Here is a 20,153-nt window from a genome sequence, read left to right as displayed (position 1 = left end):
TGGTTATGGGCATTAAGGAGTTTAATCCACCTTAGTGTGGTTGGGTAATCTGTGGGTCTCCTTGACTTATGGGCCAGATGGAAGCTGCAATCTGAATACTGATGCCATTACTTATGAGCCACCTAAGGCTCCTGGGCTCTGGTGCAACTGCACCCCCTCAAGTTGCGCCCCTGTTTAGCTGAACCCACCACTTTTAACAGTAGTGGCCTACCATCCAATATGTATTAGCGATTCCCAACTCTCCCCAGTGATAGATGGTGGCCAGATAAGCCACAACCAGAGGTATTGGAAATACATGCATGCCCAGCTGGGAAGGTCATGCATATATGGGCAGTCAGGAGGATTAGCTGTTGTATAAAAGAACTTTCAGGTAACAGCTATATAAATTATATATCACCTTTATGACTATGTAAAAAATCATTTAATCTATAAATGGACAGCCTTAGTATATTTCGTCATCTGTGAATATATGAGAATATGCAGACATTACAGAAAATACAATATGTTCAAGTTGTAAACGTGAAACAAAACAATAACTCATGGCAAACAATGAACAAGCAAAAAAATAACGTTACATACTTCAGGTTTGAATCTCTTCATCCTTCTGTCATGAAGCTGAGGAACGAGTTGCAGCAAAGGATGCAGGACAGACGACTGAGAGGACATGAAGACAGACAAATGAGCAACAATGGACTCCTGGATGCACAGGATGTCTTCAGCACTATGACATGGACAGACCATGTCATAGAAAACACTGAACATGTCCTCTTACACAAGACAACCCAGAGACCAGACAAGAACATATTCCATCTACTTTTGGGCCCTTTGCAAACAAAAGAGTATTTTGCCCAAACAGCCAATAACCAGACATGTTACTGCTTTCGAAGTCAACCATTCAAAAACTGCAGGTCTCACCAAACTTGTGCCTTCTTAAAGAGTACAAGACGCCAGGTCTGAAAAGCCCAATGGTATACATTATGTGATAGGTGCACCCTGAGCATTTTGGTGTTTTACTTATCCATATCCGTTCAGCATTTCCAAAGTTATAAGCCCTTTTATTGTTTGACACAGGACATCTATCCCTATGATTGGTGGGGTATCAGTAGTTGGACTCCACCTCGCAGACACTTGTCCTGTACATAGGTGGTAACTTGAATACTTGGTACATCCCAATAAACTGGCCTCTAAATACAACTATATAATAATCCTATCTTATATTATTTATTATGTTGTTATCACATTGCTCTAAGTAAAGCAATTCAGCGCTTAGCAAAATAATGCATATGCATATCTCCAAATGTCTTCTAATAAGTGCTCATCTTTCATGTAGAAATCTATCAAAGACCAAAGTTCAGAAGACCATTTTATGAAGAGACTCACAAATTACTCTCTTATTAGACAATGCTCAAAACACAATAAAAATATCTGCAAAACAAACGTCTTAAATCATTTACATCCAGACAGCCTTATAGTAACTGGAGAACGTCGGTTCAACAAATCCAATATTCATGTTTATGGAGAAGATCATTTCATTATTCTCTATATAAATATTTCTTTTTCCCAGGATGATCTGTCTACAAATTCGACTTGTCTTGGTTCCTGGCGGTATTAATATTTAGCATTGTTTGCACTGAGAAAGTACCCAGGAAAAGAAATACTAACAAGGATGTCTTCAGATATCTGCAAGCAGCTCGGTGTTATACAGATAGCGGGTACAACTTACTGTACAAAATGAGACGTGTCAGGAAATAAATGTGTTACAGGAATGAAACTCCAGGCCTTCTCCCTCTTGTAGTACACTAAGGGTCTATTCACACTGAATTTTTCTGTTGCTGAAAATCCACAAGGAAAAAAAAGCCTCCCATTGACTTCAATGGGTTCCTTCCATACAAAGGAAGCCATTGAAGTCAATGGGAGGCTTTTTTTCAGTGCTGAATCTGACGCGGATTCCACACCAAATTCAGCGTCATTTTCCTCCATGTGAATGCACCCTAACACATCTCCGGACAACTGCTATGTTCTATCGTAGTTTGCTTAGTTTCCGTAGTTCGCTTCCTTCCAGCAAAGCCATCACTAGTTTTGTGTCGAATTCTTGGTGTTTGATGCTTGTTGACACCTTAGGCACATCTTTATTGGAGTATTACAAGACATGTATTCTACATGGGGGTCCTGTTATCTGAAGTTGCCCCTACTAGCTACCTGTTGGTGAAGCTGCCACATTAATGGTTTACCATGAATGCTTATACGTCCTCTTAGATCACTTTGTGCAAGTAAAGATGAGGATGATATAGATCCAATAAACTAAACTTCCATCCATTCTTATTTATAGATAGTATGGACAGTTTAATCAGATTCTAGGTTTCAGTTATTACATGGGTTCCAGTTTGCAGAATTCTTATGTCAGCTACACATGCAGAAGATGGCCACATGACCCAGGATTTGTCTTATAGCATGTTACTGTTTATGATATGGCGGTGCCAAATACTAAACTTTCAAGTCCCGGCATACATTTGAGCTATAATGTATGCCAGCTAGGACAATTCATAGTAAACTTGCTGGGCTGCAGGAAGCGATGCCCCTCCAGATAAGCTTCACCCCCATTCCAATCTACTTTTGTTAAAAATAGTCTAGACCAGGTGTCCCCAACCAGCGATCCACAGACCAGGGCTGGGCCATTGGGTGGGATGGCTGGCTGGCCTCAGTCTTAGCTGGATACTGCACGCTACGCCACATATCTATGATAACATGTAAACTATCGGGTAGCACAATGTCCTAAGGATGCCATGTTACCCGATAGTTTACATGTCCCCATAGCAACGTGGCCTAGTGCAAGGTATTCCGCCTCAGTGTTTAGCGATTCGCCATGTCCGCTCAGATGCTCAGGTCACGCCCTCCTGCCCCGCAGAGTATCCCGGCGGAGAGCTTTCCCATCCACACAGTGGAGCCCGCCTATAACTTCGCCCTCATATGATCAAAGCCCCACCACTGCTCCAACCCCACTCCGCCTTGCCGAGCCATGGAAAAATGGTCTTGCTTGAAGCCGCTCCCTGGTGCAAAAAAGGTTGGGGACCACTGGTGTAGACAGCGCAAAAGGGTAAAATGATCCAACTTTGTTTTTATTTTTTTTTTACATTTTTCTAAATCTGAAAACTGGTATAAATATCATAATAAACTACCCCAAGTTAGTTTTTAATGAATTCAAAGAGTGTAAACTCATTAGATGTAAATGAATAAAAATGTGTGATTTCAAGTGTGATGAATATTTGTTGGGTGAAATATAATAACAAATAAACCAACATTCGTTGTATCGGCCATGTTAGAATTTTTTAAAAAGAAACTAAAGCGGGGATTTCTTTGACTTTTTGCATATGAAGATTTTCTTGTTATCGTTCACTATGTAAATGACAATACCGTTTCTTATCTGGTGTTATTGATTATTGCGTTGTTTCCTTATCTCGTGTGGTATGGCTCCAGGTCAGCTATTATGCCTTCCTTCCAGTAATACTGTAATCTTGGAGGCTAGTAATATTACCAGCATAGGTCTCCATTACACACCTTCCCAGATGTCTAGAGGAAACTGGAGAACGTCTATCATCTAACACAGCACAGGATGGGAGCTAAAGTTTGGATGTTTTCTCCCCAAAACCGCAACTTACCGTGATGTCTGAGTTTCCTGAGTCATGACTCTTAGAATAATGAAATAAGAACTGTGCAGAAAAGAAATTAAGACGCTATTTTACTTCACAAAAAGTTCATCAGGTAAGGACATGTTCACAATTGTACTGCAGTCTAGCAGAACTTACCCTTTTAGAGTCATCTTTTTCCTCTAAACCCTGTAAAATAGAAAGAAACAATATCTGTAACATCTCTGCCTGTTCTGGTCTCGGCGTCACCCTCTGCTCGCATGCTGCGACGCAGAAGGCGTGCACAGTTTGATAACTTGTTTAGAGTTTTTGGTTGCATTGTCTAAACACTGTCCTATTCCTTCACCTTGTTAATTGATTTTTCACCACACCCATCTCCTTTCCCTTCATTTCCTTCTGCTCCTCTAAGAGTTAAGTTTTGTTTTGTGATTGACATCCTGCCTTCCTCTCAGGTTCAGGGCGGGTTCTTCCTCCCTATTTATTCTTGGTTCGCATTCACATTGTTGCTTACTATTGCCTCGTGCTTACTGGCTTTTCTCTTGCTGTTTTGTTACTTGTATTCTTTATCCTGACCTTGGCTTTTCCTATTGACTATTCTTTTGGACTTCGATTTGGCACTGCATTGATCGACTGTTACCAAACCCTGGCTAGCTGACCTCCCTTTGTTGTTGTTTGTCTTGTCTGTGTTTTGTGTGTCACATATATAGGAAGGGATCGTCTTCTAGTTGCCGCCTATTACATAGGATTGGGCCTGGCAAGAGGAAGGGACAGTGGGGGGGCTTCAGTTTAGGGCTCACGGTCTCTTGTGCCCCTTCCTCCAGGGTTCTCCAGCAGCTCCTGGGGAATTGTCATCTACGCACTGGGGAACTGCTGTCTGCACTTCCCTAACAATATCTTTATTTAATATCTAAGTTTTTAATATTTTATTTAAAGTATAAGTAAACTTTTATTTTTTTTTTCATAAAGCTATAGTGCAGGTTAAAGGAACAAAGTTTGCAATGTACTCCACTAAAGAAAAGTGCCTGCATCTATACTGTAGGTCTATAAGTCTGTCTACAACATTACATCAGTCATTTCTGTCAGGAGAAAGATGAAGTGTAATCCCTGGTAACCCAGCTGTATTCTGAAAGAGAACTGTCTCTCTATAGTGCACATGTCTCTCTGCTCTCCTCTTCCTCCCCTCTCCATAGACATCTTTTGTACAGATTTGATCAGAAGCAAATAAGTAAAGAAACAGACACTTTCCTTTAATAAATTATATTACAAAGTGTGTTCCTTTCACCTGCACGGTGGGTTTATAAAAAAATAATTAAAAGTTTACTTATAAATAAAAATGTCTTACTTGCCATACACCCTTTTAACATATGGGTTAAACCAAACAGTATAAATTTCAGTTCCTTCTTCTTTGACATGGACATAGCTACATGAGAGCTTGTTGTTAGACATGTATTTTCTAAAGGCACAATTCAATTTTACTTGTAGTGTAAATCAGTATGGTAAAAAAAAAATTGGGGAGAGTAATAGAAGAAAAACCACAATTCTTCTACTTTGGGATCTGCTTGTATAGCATTCTAACGTGCAATAAAAATGATGTTACTTTTATGCTGCAGGTCAGTATGGTTACAGCAATACCAAATTTAGGCTGAGGCCCCACGTTGCAGAAATGCAGATTTTTTGTTGCAGATTTTGCTGCGTTTTTTTGAGCCAAAGCCAAGAATGGCTACAGAAGGAATGGGAAATATATAGGAAGTTCTTATACTTCTACCTTCTGCTCAATCCACTCCTGGATTTGGCTGAAAAACACAACAAAAAAGCTGTGTTTCTGCAACGTTGGGCCTCAGCCTTATATAGATTTTGTAATGCTGATGGAAATATAAAAATGATGACCTGGCACCCATCTGGTGGAAATAATAGACTCTAGTCAGGAACCCACCAGGCCAATTGCAGCTCTTCCCCCACAGAGGGTGCTGATGCAAAATGGAAAAGATAAATGGAAAACCTGCTTATGGCAGCAAGATCCGTAATAAACGTAAAAAATAAAATAAAAATAAAGTATGGGGAGGGTTAAGATAAATTTGTTCTCCAAGGACATGAACAACAGCATACGCGTTTCCACACCGGGCAGGTGTCCAGCAATAGACTTTCAAAGGTAAGTAATCTTTTTTGTGAGAATTTATGGGTATTGTGGAGTACATACAACTTTTTGAACTATTTACTCCTTTTTTAGAGGAAACAGGTGAGCAGAAAACTGTGTTTTGTGTATAGTGTTATAACGATGCATTGTGTTGTTCTTTTTTATTCTTCATATTAATCTATGAATACATTAACAACTGGGTGTTATCATTTCACACAATCTCATAGGAGTGCACTACAAACTGATAACCCCCACATTTCATTTCATTTCAATTCATTCATTCATTCCAAAAGGAATATAGTCTGAACTAGCCTCTATTAATAATTAAGTCTTATATAATTGTTTTTCTTACCTGAGTTTTCTGCAGAATTCCCATTACCATAAAGCAGAGTTCTTCTAGAGCACTGGATACCTACACCATAAAATACAGGAATTCCCATCACCTCACAGTTCTATTATTGTACAATAGTAAATGAAGACGATAATGAATAAGCACTCACCGCAGGCTGAGAATCTGACAGCACTGCAGAACATGCATCATCTATCTGTAGACACAAGAAAATCACAAAAATACATATAAACCAAATAATAGAAATGTAACCTGCTGTCAGCACAGGTAGGAAAATATACATATTATTTAACAGCTAAATATGTTAACCCTATATAGTAAAATAGACCTGTCTAATTCCAGATGGCCTGCCTTATGTATTACTCAGGAGTGATGCTTTCAAAATAATGATAGTCACCTTAGTCTTATTTAATAGAGCATGTTATTCTGGACCAAAATGCGATGCACTTTAATTAAAATTGTTGCTGTTTTCTGCCTGAAATTTTTCTATAAAGTTCCTTCCACTAAGTGTCTCCCTTCTTGCTAATTTGCTGTTCACTTCCTATTACTAGGGAAGTTCCATCCTTAGAAACCTGCAAGCTCAAGACCCCAGGAACACAGTAAGTGGAGAGGGGAATGACAGATCTCTGTTCACATCCTCTTTATGTTTATGCACAATTCTCAAAGTATGCAGCTTCTCACAGCTTACAATGAATGTGAAAAGTCGCTTTACCTTTATTTTCTTCTGACTAGCTGCTTGTGTTATTGCAGATGGGATATTTGTCATTCACAGCAATCAGCTTTCCTTATTGTGTTCAGGGTTCTCTTTTTATATTTCAGGGATCTTTTTATCTTATCATAACCTGGATTTGTCCCTAGATCTCCTACATAATGTTCACAAGAGCTTTTCTCACATCTGTGCCCGGTCTCAGCTTTAGCCAATCTGGATGATTTCCGTCTTCTGCCAAGAAACTGGACAGGAGACGTAAACCAGGCAGTCAGTTTTCAAACCCATCCACTTGAATGGGTTTGCAAAGTGTCCGCCTGTGAGCGTTTTGTGGTCTCCGTGGTGAAACCGTTTTTTTCTTTAGCCGGACACAAAGTCGAACATGCAGGACTTTGGTCCGGTTAAAAAAAAAAAACGGTTCTGCACATGGGCGGTCACTTTGCAAACCTATTCAAGTGAATGGGTTTGAAAACTGACCGCCGGGTTCCCGTCCCCTGTCCAGTTTCTCAGGGCAGAAGATGGAAACCCGCCGAATTGACTAAAGTGGAGACCGGGTGCCGATGTGCTCTTACCATGGTAATGAGATTTTTTTTTTTTTTTTACAAAGTGCTGTACTAGTGCATCCTATGAAATTTTCCTACAAATAGCTAGATATACAAAGAACTAGAAATATGTTTTAGCATCAAGCATTAAACTAGACATATACTTACCCCACTCCACAACTGCAGTTCTTCTTCAGCTCTAAGCACAGGGGATGAAAATGGGGCACCTATAAGACAAGTACAATAAATAGCATGAAATATTTCAGATGGTGCGGTTCAGCTATACAATTCAACTAATATACAACTATGCATGAGCTGATAGAGATTGTTTAATGGCTATTTTCAGCTTATGTAAGACATTCAGTGTATCATTTGCGGGCTCTGTTTCTTCCCCTCTTTCCCTTGCTGTTGGGGTTCCTCAGGGCTCGGTCCTAGGCCCTCTGCTCTTTTCTCTCTACAAAGCCCCCATTGGACAAACCATCACCAGATTTGGCTTCAGGTACCATCTTTATGCTGATGACACCCAATTATACATATCTTCCCGTGACATCACCCCTGTACTCATACAGAACACCAGCGACTGTCTCTCTGCTGTCTCTAATATCATGTCCTCACTCTATCTGAAACTAAATCTCTCCAAGACTGAACTACTACTGTTTCCACCATCTAATAGATCTGTCCCTGATATATCCATCGTAGTCTCAGGCCTTGGTCATGCCCGCTGCCTCAGGGTCATATTTGACGCAGACCTTTCCTTCACCCCTCATGTTGAATCACTCGCACGTTCATGTCACCTCCACCTCAAAAACATCTCCATAATACGCCCTTTCCTTACCAGAGATACACTGAAGACACTTATTGTCTCTCTGATTCATTCTCGCCTTGACTACTGTGACTCCTTATTAATCGGTCTTCCCCTCACTAAACTCTCCCCTCTACAATCTATTCTGAATGCAGTGGCCAGGCTCATCTATCAGTCTAGACCAGGGGTCCTGAAACTTTTTAAACAGTGGGCCGGAGACAGAGCAGGTCGCACAGACATCGGGAGCGGTGCCCTCCAATAGGTAAAGTGAAGTGCGCTCCATGGCCTGGCCCAAGCTCCCCAGGAGCTTCATTATAAATGCACGCCTGCCGGTGTTGTCGGCGGGGCCAGACAGAAGTGCTTGGCGGGCCACATGTGGCCCGCAGTTTGAGGACCCCTGGTCTAGACGCTACAGCGATGCTACTGGTCTGTGACAGTCGCTATACTGGATGCCTATTCATTATAGAATAAAATATAAAGTTATCACCTTCATCCACAAGGCTCTCCATAATGTCGCACCTCCATACATTTCCTCCCTCACCTCTGTCTACCGCCCAACCCGTGTTCTCCGTTCACTTAATGACCTAACACTTACATCCTCTATTATCAGAACCTCCCACGCTCGTATACAAGACTTCTCCCGAGCTGCACCACTTCTCTGAAATTCTCTACCCCGGGACAATCAGATTAACGCCCAATTTCTACAGTTTCAAACGCAAACTAGAGACACATCTTTTCAGACAAGCCTATCACAGTTTCTAACGTAAACCCTTAACCCTCCTCTGTCCCCACTCCCACATTTCCCCACATGATATGATGTCATCTCAGGCTAACTTTATAGGTCCAAGCTCCATCCACATGTTAAAGGACACGACTAGTGACGGCTCATAAAGTTTTATGTTTGTGTAATGACAGTAACCTCTATTACGAAAGTGTCTGACCTCTGCATAAGCAATGCCGCCCCTGCTACCTCTTGTGTCACCCCCTCTACCTCATAGATTGTAAGCTCTTGCGAGCAGGGCCCTCAGTCCCATTGTGTGAAATTACTTTCTTTGTAATGAATCTTTCTGTCTGTATTTGAACCCTACAAATTGTACAGCGCTGCGGAATATGTTGGCGCTATATAAATAAAATGTATTATTATTATTATTGTTATGATCTCCCGAAATTTCATCCTTAGCTTAGCTCAAATTTCATTTTCAAATTAAAAAAATACACTATTTCAACATGCTAACAAAATTCTTGACAAGCTGCAATTCACAAAACAACCAGTGAGTGACCATATATAGGACAGTGACAGAATATCACAAATATTAAGTGACACAATATCACATCATTTTGTTTTGAAAAGCTAGTGACACACATATCTGGACATGTCCAATCAAGATTAAAGTTGTTAGATTAATCACGGTACTCCAGAAAATAGGTACGGCAATGAAAGGATTTCACCCAGGATCCGGATCAATATTTAATTCAAGCATTTGATAATGTAGCTTTAGGTGAATACTTTATTTTCTCAAATCAGTGTTATCTAATTGTACATCAAAGAAATGTAATCCAATAAAATGTTAAAGGGGTATTCCCATAACTCTTGTTCTGCAGCCTGAAGGCTCTGTACTCTCTTCACTTCCTGGATTTCTCGCACATTGGTGGGCCGGGTTTCACTTGCTCTGCTATCTGCTATGATCCACAGTATGAAGCTGATGTGGAAACTGATGTAGCAGAGCTGGATTTGAGTCAGCTTGTATTACATACAGAGGTAACGGACTCCTTATCTCAGCCCTTATCAGCCAAATTCAATTAAACCGGCTGATAAGTGGAAAAGCTGAAGATACACAGCACAGTAATCCCGGAGCTCTCACCTCCCCCTCCCCTATATGAGGAGCTCCGTTTTTTGTCAGCACCTCCCTCCCCCCTGAGAGCAGGCAGCTAGTCACTTGACAAATGAGCAGATAATCCCAAGGGCCAGTGTCAACAATGAAGTGAATAAATTAAGATAGCAGCCAAACAAAGCAGTTTCGCTAAAGCAATGTATTTAGGAAAAGTCTTATATCCACATAAACTAGCAGTATAGATAGGATCCTTGTTGTGGGACAACCCCTTTAATGTTTTTGGTCCACAAAGAACCTTTATCAGACCAGATTGCCAATGAATTTAGGAGAAGAATCTGGAGATAGATGAAGAAAATGTGTGGGTATACCGCTATAGGAAAAGTCTGCTCAGATTAAGATTAAAGGGACCACACAGCTATATGATTTCCCATGGAACAATGCTAATAGAAATGTGTTCCCGCTAGAACCCTTGTCTCTCTATGACAAAAAGTTGGTTCAACTTCCTCCAAACAATATGTGTCATATCTTTCAATGTATGCTTCATCATTGGTATCAAAAATTGTATGTACATCTATATGTGTTGTTCATATTTAAAGAGGACCTTTCACGGTCTGGGGCACAGGCAGTTCTATATACTGTCAGAAGGGTGTTCCTCCCCGCTCACACTGTACAGCGCGATAGGCGCTGCTGTGAAGAAGGATGTACCTGACTGACTGTCAGGAATGCCCTTCTGACTGTAAAGAGCTACGGTACCCGGGACTGAAAGCTCTTTACCCGGGGCACAGATCGGGAAAGCCGACAGTGCGCTGAATTCAGCGCACTATCGACTTTCCAGCAGTATATAGAACTGCCTGTGCCCCGGACCATGAAAGGTCCTCTTTAACAACGTTACCACCAGTTCACACTATGAGATACTGCCTCTTTGCTATGCAATAGAAACACAGTATCATTTGTGATACATTATTTTAAGAAGTTGCAGTATGACAGCCACAAGACTGTATTGGAAACACTGTCTGGAGTTGGACAGGAGTTAAAAGGGCAAAATCTGCAGTTGTCTTTTTGTTTTTAACCTTATAATAAAATTTTAATGAGATTCCATTAATAAAACCGTATATAAACAGGAAAAACACAACGTGTGAAAAGATTGGTATAATTCCCCAAATCCTCAGATTTTCAGCTCCTTTAAAATGTAATAGTATTCATAGTAACAGTTGATAAGATTGAATAAAGGCACAGGTCTTTCATGTCTAACTATTAAAGTGATTTTCAATTTTCTTTAAGATGATGCAGCTAAGGGTTCAGGGTTGGTTCCAATTTCAGGTCATGGGTTTGGCACCCAGGTCCAGATTTGTTCCACCTCCTCCCTCCTCTTTTTTCACTTGTAGTTATCTGTGATAAGGTAGTTAGCAGATTGTAGCAAGCCCAGAAACCCTTAGGTACAGCATCTAAAACCCCTGTAGAAAGCAAATAAAAAGACTCCCTGTAGAACCCCTTTAACCCTAACATGTTGATCCAGAGGAAGGCCTTAAACTCTCTTAAGGTGGCTCCTAACTGCCTAAAATTAGGGGGGGGGAACCTTTCAAATGTGTCAGTCAGAATGAATTTCTTGATCAACTATCAACTTCCCATTCCAAAAATCTAATAGCTGTAACTTGTGATATTGTTACATGCAAATAAAGCATCCAGGTCCCTCTTGAACTTTCATAGTATTTTAACCAACACAACATTGTGTGGCAGAGAGTATCAAAATCGTACTGCTCTTACAGTAAAGAATCTTTATCTATGACAATGGTGAAACTTTTCTCTATTAACAGAGGATGCCCTTTGTAATTGTTACCAGCCTAGAATGTAATGTAAAATGATTATGAAAAACACTTCGGTGTTTATAATGGGAGAAAGGATGTGTAGGCGGCAGCTGCCGGCTACTGTAGTTTACTGATTTATTGCCTTATTCTGTGCACTGGTAGCCTGTTATCTACAAACATAGCAGTGTTAAAAGGAATCCCCGACTTAAAGAGTAGCAGAGTATAGGAGCAGCAAATAATTTACTGTTTTTTCCGGTAACCTCTTTCTCCCTCCTCCACTTTTCATAGACTAAATGTAGACAGTAACTCGGCATGAAACGTGGAAAAGGAAACATTTCTTTAATAAGATATATTACAAAGTTTCTTATATTCACCTGTACTATTCATTTATGCAAAGTTGTTTATAACTGAAGATATGCTTTAACTAAGAATACTGAAGGATCACTTCTTATATGTCTGCATTGTACTGGTCTTCTGTTATTCCTCTTGAATACTTAGGAATAAATTGACAATTGAGTATTCCCATTCTCCTTATCAAAGGGGTATGTCCCTATGCAGTCTGTACATTATAAATCTTTCTTCCCTGCTCGCAGATGTGTTGAGATCTTTTGTGGAGGAAACAAGGGAAGAATATTTATGATACACAGCTATATACTGTCAACAATAAAATATATAGATTTAATATAGCACACCAGATTGTAACTTCCACGTATAACTTGGTATATTTAGCAGTATGTAAGGCAATGACTTTATATCTAGGAAATATTACAAAGTTCAGAATTTTTATAGCATTGCTTATTAGCTGCTACAATAAACCTTCTTATGCTTTGACTTGACGGATGAAAATAAAGCAATTCCACTTGTGTTAAAAAAAAAATAAATGCAAATATCCAGAGAATATAAGATAATGTGAGATACAGCGGTTCTGCTTCACTGAGAAAATTCTCTTAGCAATCCAGAGAATAAAGCAATTTATCTCCGACATTCTTACTTACTTGTTACAGTTATACTAAGCTATAATGTAGCAGTAAATAACTGCAGTCATCATATATATGTTAGAAATTACACTTCTCATATGATTCATTTGAAGGGAATGTCTACACACCATGCATTCATTGGACCTGGAAATCTCTTCAATAAATTAATTCATACTACTCTGGACCCCTCCAGCTCCCATCCTGCCTCCACTCAGGTTCCCTGTTGGTTTCTGTAGAACCTTTCACCAATTCCACCAACTCCAACTCATTGCATCTTTAAATAATCTCCATTCCCCTGATTCTGGCACCACTGGATTTTTTTCTCTAGCTCTCACCATTCACGAGCAATCATTTCAGCACAATTATACAGTCTTCTTTCACATAGGTGGTCCTGAGCTGCTTGCTGCATCTCAGGACCACCCACTTGACAGTAGCATGCATAATTGTGCTGAAAGTAATGATTGCTTGGGATTGAAAATTCCAACTGTGTTGAAATCAGTGATATGGAACTTAGTTACGAATACAATGAGTTGGAGTTGGTGGAGGTGGTGAAAGGTCTGTAACACATTTATGTGACTGCTGTGGCGAGACATCACTGAAGTCTATGCCACAGCCAGCGGTCACATGTCCATGATTCAATATCAGGCTCTGAGTGCAGTCATTCAATAACAGCCTTCAGCCCCAGTCGCCTGATGGACACAGAGGTCTTCACTGTGTTACACTACAGTTATCAGAGATGTGTCTTGTGTACATGTGGCCATGTGTTTGTCACATGTTCAGGACTGAAGGCTACTATTGAATGATAGCAATCAGAGATTTTAATGGGAGTCCTGCAAGCCTTCCCCTACCCCAAGAATATTAACCTGCAACCAAAGCAGTATTATAGATCAAATGACCTTGGCAACCAACATATCTTTCCCATGCTGTTGTAGCCCAGACCTATCCCCTATCTTGCCCGCCCACCAGGGCAATCGGTTTTGATTTCACTAAATTGGATACATGCAGGATCAAATTCCACTGTGCTGGCAGAGCAGGTGTGAGAGAGAAAGGGTAGAAGCTCCAGGAGTGGTGCCCCAAGTTTACCAACTACATCACTTGCATATGGCATCAACGTTGTTTCTCTCATAATTTTCTAAATGAACCTATATAAGAAAGGTATCAGTGTGATGTGATCTATAATGCTCTGGAGGCAGATTAATTGTGGGTCGGGGCATAGTTACAGTGGGTACCAAGGTCCCAACTTGTTCCAGGACCTGGAGCCTGGGAGAGTCCAAAGACCTCTCTAAAACAGAAGAAGGCACCAGTATTTTAGATAGAACATGGTAAGTGGGGGACCATTAGTGATTTTACATTGGGTTCCAGGAGATTCAAGTTACACCTCAGCTTGGGGGAGGTGGTAGACCCCTTTAAAAACTATAAGGAACTGATAGAGAAAGTATACTGGACAGTGGTATAACTTTTTACAATACAAAGACTTGTTATTTGCTGAAATTGTGATATACTTTAACTTATTGTCTACACTTGTCCTTAAACATGATGCTCATTGATGTTCAGCCAGTTCCTACATGATATAGACTCCCCTTTGCACAGACATCTAGTATATGCTTCTCTATAAAAATTGATGTGTTTGCAGAAAAATCAGACTATAGTGAATTATTTATAAACATAAGACAATTTGCTGCTAATGATTCAGACCTCACTCTGTACAGGACTATTACTCCAAGTGACAAACAACTTATTGTCCTCAGACTTGCATTAGAATATTCCTCATATTGCCTGGAAATAAACAATAGATTTTTTTTTATTGAATATGTTGATGAGAACCCAGTTATTGCTTTGTGTTACCTTAGTAATGTCGTTTTTTTATTACTTGTGTCTTAGATCTAATTGTCACATCTGCACATCAAATAATATGCTCTTTCTTATCTTTGGACAATTGGTGACATTTAAAGTTATGAAAATGTGTCATTCAATATGACTCCCAACAATATACAATATATTCTCTCACCAATGCTGGTAATACATCAACCAATATACTAAACTAGACATTGGCCAAGCCAAGCTAAACAAGGTAAACATGAGCAAAACTCCGGGTCCAGGTGAATTACACCCACGGTTACTTAAAGAACTAAGTTCCATAATTTTGGGGGATTCTCTAGCGACTGATACAGTATCAAGGGACTGGCACAGATTTGCTGCTTATTTTCAGAAAGGGATCTAGGTCTACCCCAGGTTATTACAGACCAGTGAACTTAACATCCATTGTGGGGAAACCGATTTAGGTGTGTAGAAGTCTGGACAGAGGGGAGGTTGTGAATATCGTGTTCCTGGACTTTGCTGAGGTGTTTCACATTGTCCCTCATAGATGTTTAATGGGTAAAATCAGGTCCATTAATTAGAAAATTATAGTTTGTAATTGGATTGAAAAATGGCTAAAGGATCATATCCAGAGAGTTGAGGTTAATGACTGCAGCTCAGACTAGTCTCTGTTACAAGTGGTGTACCCCAGGGGTCAGTGCTGGGTCCTCTCTTATAATTGGTGTACCCCAGGGTTCAGTGCTGGGCCTCTGTTATAATTGGTGTACCCCAGGGTTCAGTGCTTTGTCCTCTGATATAAGTGGTGTACCCCAGGGTTCAGTGCTATATCCTCTGTTATAATTGGTGTACCCCAGGGTTCAGTGCTATGTGCTCTGTTATAATTGGTGTACCCCAGGGTTCAGTGCTATGTGCTCTGATGTAAGTGGTGTACCCCAGGGTTCAGTGCTGGATCCTCTGTTATAAGTGGTGTACCCCAGAGTCCAGTGCTGGATCCTCTGTTATAAGTGGTGTACCCCAGGGTTCAGTGCTGGATCCTCTGTTATAAGTGGTGTACCCCAGGGTTCAGTGCTGGATCCTCTGTTATAAGTGGTGTACCCCAGGGTCCAGTGCTGGATCCTCTGTTATAAGTGGTGTACCCCAGGGGTCACTGCTGGGCCTCTGTTATAAGTGGTGTACCCCAGGGTTCAGTGCTGGATCCTCTGTTATAAGTAGTGTTTTACCGCTGGGATTGCTGTTATTTAACTTATTTATTAATGATATAGAGGATTTGATTAATACCACTGGTACTATTTTTGCAGATGACACCAGACTATGTAGTACAGTGAAGTCTATGGAGGATGTATGTAGGTTACAAGCAGACTTGGACAGACTCAGATTTTGGGCATAGCAAATGAGGTTCAATGTGGATATATGTAAAGTTATGCATCTTGTTAAAAATAATCTGCATGCAACATATGTTTTAGGGGAGTAAATCTGAGAGGGTTACTGGTAGAGAAGGATATGGGTGTACTTCAGGATTATAGGTTCAATTACAGCATGCAATGTCATTTGGCTACACCTAAGGTGCTGTTGAGTCAGGCTCAGTACCAGTTTTGGGTGTAGTTGGAAAAATGTTCCCAATTCTGACTCCAGTTTCAGAATAAAATCATTAATTATTGTATATTACATTATACAATGATCAATAATATCTTCCATAGGAATATAATCACTAGACTCTTTATGAATTATAGGAGTTTAGAGCTTCTGTATGACCATGACTGTTAGCCATTTATGAATCAGAGTTAGGCTGTAGGAAGATAGAAGGGTTGGAGTCACAGTATGCGAAACCCCCTGCCCTAGAGAGGTGCCCACACATGGCCATGGACACCATGGCTTACATTAGAACCACAATGAATTCCATCAGTACCCTTGGAGGAGCTCATTGCTGTTATTGGTGTCCTGGGACAAAGTGCTGAGCTGCATTTCTTACTCACCACTATGCTATGCTAACAGAGAGGAAATGGGGTGCAGATTGTTGAGTTATAAAGGCAGCTTACCACTCACTACCAGGACACCAGTAATGGCAGTGAACCCCTCCATCTGTACTGATGGAAGTGCTCATACACTTCTAAAGGATTGTGCCCACAGCCATGCAGGGGCGTCTGTCCTAGGCAGGGGGGGCTGCATGCAGTGCAACATATAATTTAGACATCACTGGGTGTAGCCACTGTAGAGACAATTATGTTACATGTTGGGGCCATTATATTACATGTGAGGGCCATTATATAACTGTTATAAGCCATTTTTTAAGAGATCGCTTCTTTGGGGGAACTCAGTTGCACTTTACACGAGCCTCATTTACATAAATTATTTCTCATCTCATTATAATTTCCTTTCTATAATAAGTTGTAGTTAAAACATTTTAGAGTTTTTCAAATAAATCCTCCCTGGACATGATTTACATGTATAGAATAATAAATGGTAATAAATGAAAGCTGACACTATAAATGAGTTAGCGCAGTAAGCAGAGAATTGTATATCGGCCCCTCACCATCACCTGGACAAGCAGCGCTGGCCAGATCCCAGTTTATATTACGACTATAAGTAATTCCCCTGTGTGCGTACCTGAGGGAACCTCCAACACGCTCATGTGCTACACACTGGCAAACTTAAGAGGATAATTCTGTAACGTAAAGCGGAGGGATAAATCCTGCACCGATCCCCTTAATGAATTATTTGATTTGGTTACAGCTTATTGCTGAGATTATTTTAGCCATAATTACATAAGCACATGCTGATTTTATTAGCGCCATGATTAGTTCTGTTCCTGGAATCAGCGGCTTACACCGAGTCCAGGTTCTACAAGCCAAGAGCAGAAAATAACATTTGACAACTCCTGACTCATATGTTTATACTCTAGTTATAACAGGACATTAAATGCTCCACACTGGCTACATACATAGCAGCAGCATGTTTACTGGCAATGTAAGATTGGTTAGATTGTAGTCAGTGATAATTGTACTCAGGGGCTTTACAAGTAACCATGGGGATCTACAGCAAAACTGTCAGTGGCGCCCTTCTCTAGTGTGACCCGATTTAGAAGCAAGTGGCAAATATGAAAAGTGTATGATTATTTTGGTGCACATAGCGGTTTCATAGTAAAATGATAATGGCGATGTCACAGTACAGGGATAATATACACAGTGATGTCACAGTACAGGGATAATATACACAGTGATGTCACAGTACAGAGATAATATACACAGTGATGTCACAGTACAGAGATAATGCACACAGTGATGTCACAGTACAGGGATAATACACATAGTGATGTCACAGTACAGGGATAATACACACAGTGATGTCACAGTACAGGGATAATACACACAGTGATGTCACAGTACAGGGATAATACACACAGTGATGTCACAGTACAGGGATAATACACACAGTGATATCACCGTACAGGGATAATACACACAGTGATGTCACAGTACAGGGATAATACACACAGTGATGTCACAGTACAAGGATAATACACACAGTGATGTCACAGTACAGGGATAATATACACAGTGAAGTCACAGTACAGGGATAATATACACACAGTGATGTCACAGTCCAGGGATAATATACACAGTGATGTCACAGTACAGGGATAATACACACAGTGATGTCACAGTACAGGAATAATACACACAGTGATGTCACAGTACAGGGATAATACACACAGTGATGTCACAGTACAGGAATAATACACACAGTGATGTCACAGTACAGGGATAATACACACAGTACTGTCACAGTACAGGGATAATACACACAGTGATGTCACAGTACAGAGATAATGTATACAGTGATGTCACAGTACAGGGATAATACACACAGTGATATCACAGTACAGGGATAATATACACAGTGATGTCACAGTACAGGGATAATATACACAGTGATGTCACAGTACAGAGATAATACACACAGTGATGTCACAGTACAGAGATAATGTATACAGTGATGTCACAGTACAGGGATAATACACACAGTGATGTCACAGTACAGGGATAATACACACAGTGATGTCACAGTACAGGGATAATACACACAGTGATGTCACAGTACAGACATAATACACATAGTGATGTCACAGTACAGACATAATACACATAGTGATGTCACAGTACAGAGATAATGTATACAGTGATGTCACAGTACAGGGATAATATACATAGTGATGTCACAGTACAGGGATAATACACATAGTGATGTCCTAGCACAGGAATAATGTTGCCACAGTGGGATAATGTGCACAGAATTGATACAGATTGTTGATGTCACAGTGCAAGGTTAATAATATAGGAATACACCTGTACAGTATGATGGCATAAAAAAATAAAACACATTGGTGTTACATGTAAGTATAATGAACACATGACTTCACACAGAAAAAGGATAATGCACATAATAAAACCATTGGACTCCACAGTAAAACTTAGGGGGGGCCCTTATTTATTACCCGTAGGCACCACTAGCTGCCCCATAGTTGTTAGTACCCATAGCAGTTGCTATGTCTTCTACCTTGCTAGTTACACCCATGCTTGTGCTCTTTAGTTTTTTACAACAATGAACACAGGTGCAACATGAAGCTCCTGGGCCCCTGTGCAAAATCTGTGACCGGTCACTGAAAATGCAGGGCTAAAAATATATATATTTTTTTTCACGTTTCATAGCATTGCCTATTCAATTTAGTTTTTAAAGGGAGTCTACCAGGTCCATAATGATAAACCAAAAGTAGGAATAGAAACCTACTCTGTGGTTGCCTCAGCCATCTTTTTCGGTGTGGCCTGCTGGGGAAGCAGTATATCAACCAGGGACAGAAATAGACTTGACAGGCTGATCAGGAGGGCCAGCTCTGTCCTGGGGAGCCCCTTGGACCCAGTACAGGTGGTGGGTGACAGAAGGATACTGTCTGTGGTGACCTCCATGCGGGGGAACAAATCCCACCCCATGTATGGGACCCTGATGGGACTTGGCAGCACTGTAAGCGACCGTCTGCTTCATCGCAGGTCCTTCCTTCCAACCGCGACCAGGCTGTATAATCTACATCAGACCAAACGAAGAGCTCTCCGCACAGAGAACTAATGATTATGAGGATGACCATGAGGTCTTCCTCTTTCTCTTCTGTTTTTCCTTAGCTGCCATGGACTCCTAGTATATCTTCTCTTCTCAGCTTATCTGTGTCTACGTCTGTAACATATTACTCTGTATTATCCTGTATCTGTATTACTATGCTGCTGTAACACGCTGAAATTTCCCCAAGGTGGGACTATTAAAGGATTATCTTATCTTATCTTATCTTATCTCTTACCTTTGTAGCCACAAACCAAGGAAGCAATGAAGAGATATAGGCTATAGGAGGTTACAAGGTAGCCATCGCTACTGGCTCTGGAGCCTCAAGGGGTCTCTATAACATGACACCAGTAGGGTTGAGCCGATCTTGACTTTTCAGGATCAATTTTAAAATCCGATTTCCGATCATTTTTCATTCGAACCCGATCTCGATCCCAA

The 20,153-nt window shown here is 40.5% G+C and overlaps 1 protein-coding gene across 3 annotated transcripts in view; it reads right to left on the bottom strand.

Annotated features, from left to right (window-relative positions):
* Positions 1-20,153, bottom strand: part of NMU (neuromedin U) — a 41,591-nt gene that overhangs the window by 10,567 nt on the left and 10,871 nt on the right. Inside the window, exons 2-7 of one of the 3 annotated variants that reach the window (XM_075266085.1) lie at positions 7,544-7,602; positions 6,279-6,323; positions 6,131-6,190; positions 3,804-3,833; positions 3,657-3,707; positions 580-654 (exon numbers count right to left, since the gene is read on the bottom strand). In XM_075266085.1, the coding sequence (XP_075122186.1) occupies positions 580-654; positions 3,657-3,707; positions 3,804-3,833; positions 6,131-6,190; positions 6,279-6,323; positions 7,544-7,602 (320 nt within the window). The remainder of the gene's footprint in view (positions 1-579; positions 655-3,656; positions 3,708-3,803; positions 3,834-6,130; positions 6,191-6,278; positions 6,324-7,543; positions 7,603-20,153) is intronic. The other 2 variants (XM_075266103.1, XM_075266095.1) reach the window with 2 other exon arrangements.

Source organism: Leptodactylus fuscus, chromosome 1 (genome assembly GCF_031893055.1).
Source record: "Leptodactylus fuscus isolate aLepFus1 chromosome 1, aLepFus1.hap2, whole genome shotgun sequence".
Classification (NCBI taxonomy): Eukaryota; Metazoa; Chordata; class Amphibia; order Anura; family Leptodactylidae; genus Leptodactylus; species Leptodactylus fuscus.
This window is presented reverse-complemented; position numbering and strand designations above follow the sequence as displayed.